The 13,085-nt window shown below is 39.0% G+C and overlaps 1 protein-coding gene across 4 annotated transcripts; it reads left to right on the forward strand.

Moving 5' to 3' along the window:
* The first annotated feature begins 994 nt into the window (after positions 1-994).
* Positions 995-11,834, forward strand: LOC310734832 (alanine aminotransferase 2-like). 4 transcript variants are annotated; one of them, XM_083557263.1, is made up of 15 exons: positions 995-2,108; positions 2,156-2,204; positions 2,273-2,503; positions 2,990-4,017; positions 6,955-7,103; positions 7,313-7,402; positions 7,522-7,630; positions 8,039-8,172; positions 8,311-8,554; positions 8,781-8,860; positions 8,982-9,118; positions 10,074-10,248; positions 10,414-10,569; positions 10,678-10,790; positions 11,413-11,834. In XM_083557263.1, exons 5-15 carry the CDS (start codon positions 6,966-6,968, stop codon positions 11,501-11,503), a joined length of 1,467 nt encoding a protein of 488 aa, XP_083413389.1. In that variant the 5' UTR covers positions 995-2,108; positions 2,156-2,204; positions 2,273-2,503; positions 2,990-4,017; positions 6,955-6,965; the 3' UTR covers positions 11,504-11,834. The 4 variants fall into 4 exon arrangements, with proteins under 4 accessions (XP_083413389.1, XP_083413387.1, XP_083413386.1 ...); XM_083557261.1 differs by lacking the exons at positions 2,156-2,204; positions 2,273-2,503 and having other exon boundaries at positions 1,832-2,088; positions 3,897-4,017; positions 6,946-7,103; XM_083557260.1 differs by lacking the exons at positions 2,156-2,204; positions 2,273-2,503; positions 2,990-4,017 and having other exon boundaries at positions 1,832-2,088; positions 6,946-7,103.
* The last annotated feature ends 1,251 nt before the right edge of the window (positions 11,835-13,085 follow it).

A 13,085-nucleotide genomic window follows, 5' to 3' on the forward strand; every position in this document is an offset into this window, starting at 1 on the left:
GCGCCAGAATCGCTTCGTACGCATTATTCATGTTTCTGAAAAAATATCTCACGGTGTTCTCGCAACTGCGGAAAAGCTTCCTGTCGCAAACATTCCAGATAAAGGAACAAATGTGTATTTTTTGCTACCATACGTTTATTCATCACATCTATATTTCTATTCTAATATCCTCCAGCTCTATTTTGTGGTAATTCTCTATAACGTTTTCCTGCCAGTAAAATTTCCTGGTACGGGAGCTTGCGTCGATTACGATTGGTCACCAAGCGAAGACGAACATGCGTAGCTACACGAGTAGCTACAACACCAAAACAACCCAAAACGTTCAGCAAGTTACCGCTAACATGAAAAACGCACCCATGATCATTTTAGCCAGCTAGCTAGCAAACAGTGCAGCCTACCTCGTAAATACAAGTCCACGTCAAAATCGTAACCGTTTCATGTTTTCAGACGTCAGAAATGCGGAAAAAGGAAATGGTCAGTGCAACCCGCCACGCCCCCCCCCCCCCCATGTAGCTAGCTAGCGTGACGACTAGCTACTCCTTTTTTTTTTTTGGCAATTAATTAGATTCGGTTCTGCCACGTATGATTTTAAATAAATACAGAAATTAAATAAAAAAAACCTGGAAGATTTGTGTATGAAAATAAAAAAATAGAGATTTATTTATTTATTTATTCGATGATGCACTGGAGCGCTGAGGAGGAAGTGCGAGAAAGACGTATGAATTTTTTACGTCCGGGTTAACATTCGTTTCCTCCTTTCTTTTTTTTTTTCTTTTTTTTTTTCTTTTTTGGTGCGTCCTGCTGCCTTTAACTGCTGTTTTTTTTTAAATATATACATATATATATCTTTTCTTTTCTTTTTTTTCCAGGTTGTGCGTAAAACACGTGCAGCATAAGATTTTTTGATTGTGAGTTGATTCCGTTTTCTTGATCACTATAGATTGATTATTATTATTTTTTTTTTATTAGAAATCCGTTTATATTGAAGCCATTTTCACGGCTAAAGATATTCTTCATTCAGAATCTTATTAAGAAAGAAAAAAGTGAATTAACTGACCAAGTGTCTGCTGTTTGATATTTACGTTGCACAAAACAATTGTTTTTTTGGATGCTGTATTTAAATGTCATGCTATAACAGTTCTCACTTTAATATTATTTGTGATTTTCCTCTTTTTTTTTTCTTTTTTTTTTTTTTAAATGACCACATTGTAAAAAAAATTAAAAATAAAGAATTGTCTTCTCGAGCGTAAATGATGACAGAAATATTTGCGGTTTAAATATATATATATGGTATAACTGACACGTGCGCCTGTTGCATTCTTTCAAATGTTTTTTTCTCGATTTTGATTTTATTTACTTTTTTTTTCTCATTATTCAAACTGTCCTTATTTTAAGTCGACGTGGAAACCTGTTCGGATGGACTTAAGACGAGAATATATATATAATTATATCCTTTTGTTTTGCTTGTATACGTTGAAAGAAAAAAAAAAAAAAAAGATAATCCAGAGCCGGGATTTCCACACTGATGAAGGTGAAAAAAAAATATGAAGAATAAAAAAATCACTTAAAATCAAAAGAATGAGATTTTTATTTTCACAATTTTTTTTTATTCTAATCAGTCGTTTGTGTTGATTAAGTTTTAATTGCTTTACAATTATTGTATTAATTTTTCTATTTATTTATTTATTTATTTATTTATTTATTTATTTATTTATTTATTTATTTTAAGGATTGTTCTTTATCACACTGAAGAAGTTCTGTACCTGAATTTATATTACACACACACACACACACACACACACTTACACACACTTACACACACACACACACACACACTTCCTCAGATTCTCAGCTGGCTCTGTAACTACTTCCACAGTGTCTTTTACAGTTTCTCTGACCTTCGACCTCAGTGAGAGTGATGGGGCAGTTTGGAGGGCGGGTCGAGGTGGGAGGAGCTTCTCATGTCTTTCTGGACTTTTTGAGGTCACAAAGGTAAAAGGTTGTTCCTCCCAGCTGCAGGTTGTCTGTTCCATGTGACGAGGATCTGACTTTCAGTGACTTTGGGTGTGTTTATCTATAGTGTCTAAAGTGAGTATGTATGTGTGTGTGTGTGTGTGTGTGTGTGTGTGTGTGTGTGTGTGTGTGTGTGTGTGAGAACTTCAAATCAATGTATGGTGTACAATAATTGTGGGAATATTTTAGTTGTGAATATATATATATTTATATAAGTGAAATTAGTGTAGTTTTAGTTGTAAACGTATTCACGTTGTAGTTTTATTCATGTAATTCTGCTGTAGTTTTAGTCGTAAATATTTATGCTGTAGTTTTAGTCCTGAGTGTAATCATGCTGTAGTTTTAGTCCTGAGTGTAATCATGCTGTAGTTTTAGTCCTGAGTGTAATCATGCTGTAGTTTTAGTCCTGGGTGTAATCATGCTGTAGTTTTAGTCCTGGGTGCAATCATGCTGTAGTTTTAGTCCTGAGTGCAATCATGCTGTAGTTTTAGTCCTGAGTGCAATCATGCTGTAGTTTTAGTCCTGGGTGTAATCATGCTGTAGTTTTAGTCCTGAGTGCAATCATGCTGTAGTTTTAGTCCTGAGTGCAATCATGCTGTAGTTTTAGTCCTGAGTATTTACAGTGTAGTTTCAGCGGAGTGTAATCATGCTGTAGTTTTAGTCCTGAGTGCAATCATGCTGTAGTTTTAGTCCTGAGTGCAATCATGCTGTAGTTTTAGTCCTGAGTGCAATCATGCTGTAGTTTTAGTCCTGAGTATTTACAGTGTAGTTTCAGCGGAGTGTAATCATGCTGTAGTTTTAGTCCTGAGCGTGATCATGCTGTAGTTTTAGTCCTGAACGTGATCATGCTGTAGTTTTAGTCGTGAGTGTAATCATGCTGTAGTTTTAGTCCTGAGCGTGATCATGCTGTAGTTTTAGTCGTGAGTGTAATCATGCTGTAGTTTTAGTCCTGAGCGTGATCATTCTGTAGTTTTAGTCGTGAGTGTAATCATGCTGTAATTTAAGTCGTAAGCTTTATCATGGTGCAGTTTGTCATAAGCATATTCGCACAATAGTTTTAGTCGTGAGTATTTACAGTGTAGTTTCAGTAGAATGTAATCGCAGTAGTTTTAGTCATGTGTGATCACGCTGTAGTTTTAGTCCTGTGTGATCACGCTGTAGTTTTAGTCCTGTGTGATCACGCTGTAGTTTTAGTCCTGTGTGATCACGCTGTAGTTTTAGTCATGTGTGATCACGCTGTAGTTTTAGTCGTGAGCGCAACCAGGGCGTAGTTTGTTTGTAAGTGTAATGACGCCGTAGTTTTAGTTGTGAGCGCAGTCACGCCGTACTTTTATTCGTAAGTGTAATTGTGGTACAATTTCCATCCCCTTTTCTTTGTCTGTAACTTGCCGTTTTACTCTGCGAAGGAAAAACATCCAAAATGTCACAGCTTTATTTACTGTGCGACTGTTACTCTGTGATGAGACTCGTCCCAGCGGTGTTCTGTATCTACTCAACGTCGCTGAACAATCAGAAACAGTATTGTGGTGAAGGATCCATCATGTGGATTTCGCAAGTGTATTAGCTGATTGATCGATAGCGTGTGCTAATTGGTTTAATAGGATCACATGATCTCCAAACTCGAGCTCTTTCTCCCTACGGGATTTCAGTTGATCTTCAGAAGCTCCAGCAGGTCGGGGATCATGTTTTCTCCGGACACGAATGCGTGCAGTCCAGAGAAACTCTACACTTGAGGTGCACAATGTGTTCTGGTGGATTTTAAAAATAGCCCCTGCAGCATGTGCTTCCATTTGCTGCCAAAAGTCACTGAAGCTTAACATGTCATGTCTTCAGGGGTCTTGGGCATGTCTGGGATTTTCCTGCACTATTTTTTCCCCTTTCAGGACCTGGCTGTCATCACGAGGAACATCTGTCTTGCATAGATAAATGGTTTTCCACCAAATAAAGGACTTTCTTGCAAACTGATCATCCTGCCACTTGGGGGTTGTTTTGGTTGTCCATAAGGTAGGAATGGATTTTTGGGTTCTTGTGCACACAGGAGTAGAATTATGGTGTATACAATATACAGACAAAGGTTTGTAGACACCTGACCAGAAGATCTATGTGCTTTTTTTGAACATCCCCTCCCACATTCAGTCGCCTATTCGCTGTTATAATAACCTCCACTCTTTCAGGAAGATGTTCCACTAGAATTTCGAGGGGTGGAGACTTTTTTTTTCTTATTCAGCTGGTATTAAAGTCAGGTACTGATGTAGGTGAGAAGGTGAGGAGGTTTGGGGGGCAGTCAGTGTTCACCTTCATTCCAAATGTGTTTAATAGGGTTGAGCTCTTTTGCAGCGCATGTAAACAAGATCTTCATTGAGCTGGTTTTGTGAACAGGGCAGCAAGTTTGGGTCTCCTATTTTCATTCAACAATCGTGTGCCCCCTACTGGGTGTGAACAGGAACTACATATAGAAAATCTGATGTCGCAATATTTTTCTGCCATGGAGTGTATTTTATACAGAAGCCCTAAGAGGCCATGCATTATAACGTTTATTCGTTATGACTTCATTTTCTCGTAAACTCTCTTCGGAACATTTTCTTATGCGGAATACACGGAAAGTGCATTACTGATCGCGAGGAATGTTCTAGATGCATAGCGACAACATTGAAACAACTTTTATGATGTCCAGATCATGTGAGAAATAGAAAGGAAAAGAAAAATAGTAGAATTGATTCTTCTGGTCATTTTATTTTGAAAAGAATAAAAAAAAATTTATAAAAAAGGGCTGTTATTTTTATTTTCCTTCTAATATTAGAGAAACAAACTACAAAACAAGTCATTTTTAAAAAGTCAATGGAAAAGAAAGCTTGATTTTTGGAGGTCTAATCACAGAACCACAGAAGCGATACGTCCCAGCCAAGCCAATACAGCAGAGCGGAAGTGGGCGGAGCTTATTCTATAGTGGTTGTTGCGCTACCCAATGCACACTGATTTCTTTTACTAGGTAGGGGCTATTTTACATTTTTGTATCAATATCAGGGGAGTGGTGGCTCCAGCGGTTAAGGCGCTGGGTTGCCGATCGGAAGGTCTGGGGTTCAAGCCCTTGTATCGCCAAGCTGCCACTCTTGGGCCCTTGAGCAAGGCCCTTAACCCTCTATGCTCCAGGGGTCCCTTACGAGGGAAATACCAAGGTCCGTGATGTCGGAGTGACGTGGGGCCGCCTTCCCGTGGGCTCACCACCTGCAGGAGGGACCGTAAGGGACGGTGCTGTGAGGATTGGGCAGCAGTCGAAGGCGGGGGTCTGCTTAGACTGCTGCCCCCGCGACCCGAATTACGGATAAGCGGAAGAAAATTAATGAATGAATGTATCAATATCTACAATATTTAACAAAAATCTTTTTTTTTTTTAAATAAGGTCCCCTTTTCAATTTGTACATGCAACACATAAGCAATGTCTTAAAAACATTAACCATGTTAATGCTTAATAAATGAGGTATGCACTTAATTTGTTCTTTTAATATCATTTTAGCCCACATTAAGTAATTAATTGAATTTAATCCCCGATACAAAATGTGTCAAACACAGCCACTGATATAAATATAATAATAATTATAATAGTTTATTTTATTTTTTTTAAGTTTGGTGTTTTAATTAATGTTTATTTATTTATTTATTTATTTATTTATTTATTTATTTATTTATTTATTCAGAAAGTTATTTGTGATTCAACGTGAATTACCGGATCCCCTGCAGTACCGCCGCAGACCCCCTAGAGGTCGCGAAACCCCGGTTCATCATTAATTTCTATAGGAGGAGACGCTTAAGGTGGAAATTAAAGTGCGGATTGGGTGTAAATAGGCTTTGTGACGTCATCAGATTCAGGAAGTTGACGGCCCAGGATTGTGTTTAGTCCGCACCATGAAAACCATGAAAACTATTAGAACAATTTTCATTAGATTGCAAAGAAATCTAGGTAAATCGCTCATACCTAATAATAATAATAATAATAATAATAATAATAATAATAATAATAATAATAAAAACATTAGCTGTCCATTAAGCAGCGCAACTAGCGCAAAGCTCCTCCTACTTTTTCAAAACTGCAGTGACGTATTGCTTCTGCAGTTCACTTTCCGTGTACTTTCCGGTCATTTTCTTTCTTTTTTGTTGTTGTTTTTTAAAGAGAATCTGAAAATGAAAACAAAGGGAAACTAAAACAGAAATATTCTTGGTTTGTTTTTTGTTTGTTTGTTTTTTTAATGCATTATTGCAAAACTGCAGAAGCGATACATCACAGTAGTGAGATCAGAAGTGGGCGGAGCTTATACAGTCTATATAGCAACGTTCAGCATAAAATGTTATTGCATTTCTTGCAATAAAAAACCCCTCTTGGTTTCCCCATAATTATGTACTCTATACTCGGTCCTCTGTTATTTATATTTGTTTTTTATTTATTTGTGATATTTTGGCACCATTTCTAAAATCCTATTAAGGTAAGATTTCGAGGGCATTCTGATTGGCAGGTTTGAGGGTCCAGCTATCGCCTGGTTTTGATGCGTTTTTTTTTTTTTTTTTTTTGTTTTTTTTGTTTTCTGTTTTAGTTTCCCTTTGATTTGCTTTTCCATGCTTCATAATTCCAGAGTTTATTTAAAAAAAAAAAAATTAAAATAAAGGTCCATTTAAATTTTTTTCTTATTCAGTTTAGAAAATAAAAATTGAATGACCAGAAGGTACATGGATGATAATGCGTGGCCTCCTCAAGACAATTTATGTTTGACAGTAACATGAATTTGAATGAAATTATTATGTTTAGAGTGCAAATTTAGGCAATTCCAACTAAATACATTTGTTATATTTAAACATAAGATGATTCACACACAAAAACTTCCAAAATTTAGTGTGTTTATCGGCAATGGTATTTCTTCATACTCTTATTTCCTATCCAAGGAACTTCAGCTGGAGGAACAATGGCGGATCATGTTGCTGTTCCCGGTAAGAAGGTTTTAACAATGGACACCATGAACCCGAACGTGAAGAAGGTGGAGTACGCAGTGCGCGGGCCCATAGTGCAGAGAGCTGCACAGATCGAAGTGGAACTTCAGCAGGTAGGAAAGGTGTTTATGTAGGATTTGCTGGAGTGTGTGGTATGAGACATGCCCACAGTGGAGTGATCTGGTTGTGTGTTTGGAGTATATAGTGAACAGGATGTGTAGTTTGAGACACAGCCCCAGTAGACTGCTGATGGTGTTTATGTGGTGTACATCGTAAATACCTTGTGTCTAATGACATTTCAAATGTTTCTCCTCTCATGTAGGGAGTGAAGAAGCCCTTCACTGAAGTGATTAGGGCGAATATCGGGGATTGCCATGCCATGGGCCAGAAACCCATCACTTTTTTCAGACAAGTCAGTATCCAAAAGCAGAGCTCACTAATGATTGTATTGATGCTACTTTTTATATGCTAAACTGCTAAAAACTACCTAAATAAATGACTAATGCTGATGATGGTGTGTATGTATTCTAGGTACTGGCAGTCTGCTTGTATCCGGATCTTCTGGATGATAACAGATTTCCAGAGGATGTGAAAAGTCGAGCTCAGCGGATCCTTCATGCCTGCTCCGGCGGAAGTCTGGGTACAACCTTGCTAATGTTACTGCTCTCCTTTACTAACTGCTTGTTAGTTAGCATGCTAGAAACAATAACAAACACTTTTTGAAAGTCATTTCCACTTCATTTGCAATAACTGAAGAGATATACAAGCTAGAAGTAGTATACTAGCTACTGTTGTATAGCACATTAGCTAACAAGCTAGCTGCTGAGAGTCTGTGGGCAGTTTGTAGACTCAAGTCAAGAACATCAGAATCGCAATGACATCTGATTGTTCTTCGTAATGTGGAAGGAAAGTGTGAGGAAATCAAGGTTTATAACTTTCCTGGTCAAAACATGTGACCGGACACTTCGTCTGCTCATCCCACAGTGCATTAAGGGTATTCTGAACCTGTTGAGGTTTTAATGTTTGGCTGAACCTCTCTGCCCCTCAGGATCTTACAGCAGCAGTCAGGGGATCGAGCTTGTTCGACAGGATGTGGCTCGATACATCGAGAGAAGAGACGGAGGTATCAGAAGCGATCCGGAAAACATCTACCTTACCACTGGAGCCAGTGATGGCATTGTGGTATGCACACACACGGAAACACACACACACACACACACACACACACACACACACACACACACACACACACACACACACACACACACATCACCAGCGGTTCCTCAGCTTTATCCTATGTCTCTCACCCCCCTGCCCCAGACAATGCTGAAGATGCTGATCTCAGGTGAAGGATCTTCTCGGACCGGAGTGATGATCTCCATCCCTCAGTACCCACTGTACTCTGCCGCTCTGGCCGAACTCGGTGCTGTGCAGATTAATTATTACCTGGATGAGGAAGCATGCTGGAGTTTGGACATCGGAGAGCTGAAGCGTGCGCTGACGCAGGCGAGGAAACACTGCGCACCCCGAGTCCTGTGTATCATCAACCCTGGAAATCCAACCGGTAAAAAAAAAAAAAAAAGCAAACTCATTACACAAATATAGTCTCGACTAACCCCTTAGTCATGAACATTCTGGAACAGCGTTAAACTTTCTCACACTGGAGACTCCTTCCATAAATGTTGAAAAGTAAATCAACGTCCCATCACTGGCTGGCTGGTCGACACCCCCTGTCCAATCAGAGTGGAGAATTCGGCGGTGGGTTTTAAGACTCATGTTTTTGTTGCTAGGTCAGGTGCAGAGCCGTCAGTGCATCGAGGATGTGATCCGATTTGCCGCCGAGGAAAATCTCTTTCTAATGGCGGACGAGGTGAGTCTGAAAATATCTCCAGCTGCAGTTTCTTTTGTTCTTATTACTTTTATCGTTTCGTTCTTTCTCCTTCTTTGACACTGCTTTGCTTCTTTTTCCTGGGTTTCTGTGACGAGTCCAGGTCTATCAGGACAACGTGTATGCAGACGGCTGTGAATTTCACTCGTTTAAGAAGGTGCTTTTTGAAATGGGGCCCGAGTACTCGAGCCGAGTGGAACTGGCCTCGTTTCATTCCACCTCCAAGTGCTACATGGGAGAGTAAGTGTGTAAGAGTTAGCGGCACTGCTCGAGCACAGCTTGAGTAAATGCCACTCAATAAGACATCACTGCAACAGTTTAGTCAATTAGCTTGCTAGCAAAATGGCTTCTGGGTGTAATGTGAGCATAAACGATTACATCGTGGGTGCGTAATTTTGAAGAAACGTCTCAACAGAGTGACAAGGGCTCCTCACCATGGCAGTTTGAACAGATCTTAATATTATTTGGTGTGTGGGCCACCTGGAGACCTATTTTTTAAGGCTGAACCCGTTTATTCGGAACTAGCAGACGGGACACAATCATGACGGCCTAACTGGTGATGCCGCCAAAATTCCCTTTGTCCAGCACTGTCACCATTCTTAAAAAATGTTCTACAGCGAACGCTGGTTGCACAAACAGGTGCTGTTGTGCCTTCCTGATCAGGATAAAAGAGTTCAGAGACCAGGTTAGATCCTCAGAGATGTGGACTCCAAGGAACTTAAAGCTGGGTACACGCTCAACAGCAGCTTTGTTGATGTGAATGGGAGCGTGAGCATGACTGTCGGCTCGTCTATTATCCACGATGATCTCTTTCGTCTTCTTAGTGTTGAGTTCCAGGTTATTGTCCTCATACCATGGTACTAGTTATATACTAGTTATGATACAGTTATATGTGAAACGGGACTATAGAAGAGGAGACAATACACAGCCCTGGGGAACCCCTAAAGCTCACCCAGTGTTAGTCAGCACTGATAGCAAACTGGTATTTGTTTAGCTAGTGGGATTAAATACATATCTAGCCATGAATCAATCAACATTAGCTAGCTTGTTAGCGGCCTAGCTTATTTAATAAAATTAAGCAGTGTAATGCATTTCAAAACGCAATTCACCCGCTATGTACCTGATAGAAGTAAAAAATATGGCATGATCATGAGACTAGAAAGACTAATTAGATGTTTGTATTGCATTTCCAAAGGTGTGGGTTTCGAGGTGGCTATATGGAGGTGTTGAATTTGGATCCCGAGGTTAAAGTTCAGCTGACGAAGCTTGTCTCAGTGCGCCTGTGTCCCCCTGTAACTGGACAGGCGCTAATGGACCTGGTGGTGAATCCTCCTGAACCTCACGAACCCTCATACCACACTTTCGTTAAGGTAACAGTTTTCTTTTTAATGTAAACATGCTAAACTGAAAGCTAGAACAGTTTTTTTTTCATTTTGCAGTCCGGAAGTAAACATAGTGACTGTGCGTCAACCATTTTGGTTTGGAACGAAAAGATGTGAAAGTTAAAACCACAGTGTTTCTTGTTTCGTGTTCAGGAGCGCACGCACACTCTGGCAGAATTAGCGAAGAAAGCTTGCATGACGCAACAGATTCTTAATCAGGTGCCAGGGATCAGGTGTAATCCAGTTCAGGGAGCCATGTACACGTTCCCTCGCATCCACATCCCACCTAAAGCTGTTTCTGCAGCTCAGGTATGTCCGCCATTTGTCAGAGAATGGTTTAAACTTTTGTGTTTAGTAGCTAATTATCATTAAAGAACCATGTGAGGTGAAGATGTTGCTGTTTGTGGCTATGTGCAGGAGAACGGTCAGGCACCGGACATGTTCTACTGCATTAAACTGCTTGAGGAGATGGGCATCTGCCTCGTACCAGGAAGTGGGTTTGGTCAGAAAGACGGAACATACCATTTCAGGTCTGTACAGCAATGAATAGGAATTAAAATGGCTAATTTTCATCCTTTTTTTATTTACATATTTTACCTAATATCCTAATAGTAATTGTCTAAATAACTGTTTATTTACATACTCCAATGTGTTTGCTAACACAGACTTATATTACAATAGGAATACAGTCAAATACTTCGCCTTGATTAGCAACCACGAATCAGTATCAATTATCATGTGAATGTTTTGCTAGCAGTGTCAAACATCGAAATATTCTGATTCAATTAGCATCCGGTTAGTAATATTAACAAGCTGAATATTGAGGTTTGATTGGAGTCTTATTATATGTATAAAAAATAAGCTTCCAGTTAGCAGTGTTTTGCTAGCTAAACATTAGCATAGATTAGCATTTTTATGGAAATGTTAGCTAGCTAAATGCGTTAGGTCATATTTTAATTTAAATAGCAGCACTAGCCGGTATGTTAGACTTGATCATGTCTGTTATGATTGTGTTAGATGTGCATTTAGGTTGCAGAGTTAGCAAAATTAAACTAGCATTCGATTAGTGGCGTTAATTAAATATTTAGATTAGCTGTTTGTTTGCAGAGTTAGCAATGTTTCATCTTCAACTTTCCCTCTGTTCACGTTCAGGATGACGATTCTTCCTCCAATTCACAAGCTGGAAGTTGTTTTGGAGAAGATAAAGGATTTTCATCTGCGTTTCACACAGCAGTATTCTTAAACCTCACGCAAGGAGGACGCAGTTATCCATGAGGAAAAAGTGAAGGCACTATTTCAGCTCTGTATTTTTCAGAGCACCGGCGAAAACCTGCGTAATAGAAATCAGTGACGTTATTTTTCATGTGATTGATTACGAGTTTGTGCAATAGAGTGCTCGAGAAGAGCTGAATTCAGAAGTATTTGAGATTAAATAAAGTGTTTTATTTCTATTTCATTAAAGAAAATGTGTTGTGATGTTAATTTCTGCGCTATATAACGATCATGTGAGCATGTCCTATTGCTCCATCATACAGAATTCAGCTTGAGTATAAAATGACAATTTTTAATTTCTACCTCATTGCTTGTGGTTTTTGTCCATGCTATTTAAATATGGGCGTAAGGATTTAAGTGACGAATTGTGACGTCTAGATGACTGGGTCAGAGCGTCTCCAAAACTGCAGCTCTTGTAGATGTTCCTGGTCTGCAGTGGTCAGTGTCTATCAAAGGTGCCCCAAGGAATGAACAGTGGGGACAAGGATCATTGATGCACATGTTGAGTGAAGGCTGGTCCGTGTGGTCCGATTCAACACACGACCTCCTGTAGCTCAAACTGCTGAAGAAGTTCATGCTGTTTATGTTTGAGGGGTCACGACTGTTGTAGCAGCAAAAGGTGGCAGGTGGTCAAAAACTTGTACCTGGTCAGCGATCAGGCTCCAGTTTCTTTGGGGGATGTAGGTTTGAATCCCATCTCTGCTGCTTCAACATATAGTTTAGTTTTGTATTTATTTCTAAGAACACCGAGATCCAAAATACACATTCTAGACTCCTTTTCAGAAGATTCTAAGGTTGATGACCAATTAGGAGGTGGGCCATTGTCTTCTCAGGTGTGAAGGTCATTAATCTCCATGAACCTTAATGACCTTCACACCTGAGAAGACAATGGCCCACCTCCTAATTGGTCATCAACCTTAGAATCTGACAGACTGAACATGGAGATTTTTTTTTTCTCCACTTAATCTTCTGGCAAAGAAAGTCTCGGAACTACTTCAAGCAGCTTCATATACCTTGGAGAACACATCTTTGAGAACCTGTGTTGGTCTGCCCACACACGATCTCAGGTGCAGAAAGCTAGACAAAGACTGTATCATCTTCGGCAACTGAGTAAATTCAGGATTCACATCATCGATCCTTTACAAACACTAGGGGGCGCTGTGTACTCATGTCTGTATCACACAAAGCAGAATTACACATAACCTGAATGTTTTAAAATATTCCAAAAAACTTAATTATGTGTAATTTTGCTTTGTTATATATATATATATATATATATATATATATATATATATATATATATATATATATATATATATATATATATAATTTGAATGTTAAAAAGATTAAATAAGAGTCTACCATATAAATTTTAGTCGTACAATAATTTTTCAGTTACATGCATTTAGAAGATACACAGCAACAAGAAAGGGTTACATAAAATATTTGTTTTTATTTATTTATTTACATAGAGAGTGGCAAAATTGTTTTAAATAAGATAGACATGATGTCTAATGCAATTAAAAAAATCATAAATTTTTTTGTTTTTCTTT

This window comes from Silurus aristotelis (assembly GCF_946808225.1).
Source record: "Silurus aristotelis genome assembly, chromosome: 12".
NCBI classification, from domain to species: Eukaryota; Metazoa; Chordata; class Actinopteri; order Siluriformes; family Siluridae; genus Silurus; species Silurus aristotelis.

Excerpts from the sequence above, each read along its gene's own strand:
- LOC310734832 (XM_083557263.1), top strand. The coding sequence starts at position 6,966 with ATGGCGGATCATGTTGCTGTTCCCGGTAAGAAGGTTTTAACAATGGAC. Across the intron at positions 7,403-7,521 it reads CCATCACTTTTTTCAGACAA|GTACTGGCAGTCTGCTTGTA; the intron begins GTCAGTATCCAA and ends TATGTATTCTAG. Across the intron at positions 8,555-8,780 it reads CAACCCTGGAAATCCAACCG|GTCAGGTGCAGAGCCGTCAG; the intron begins GTAAAAAAAAAA and ends TTTTGTTGCTAG.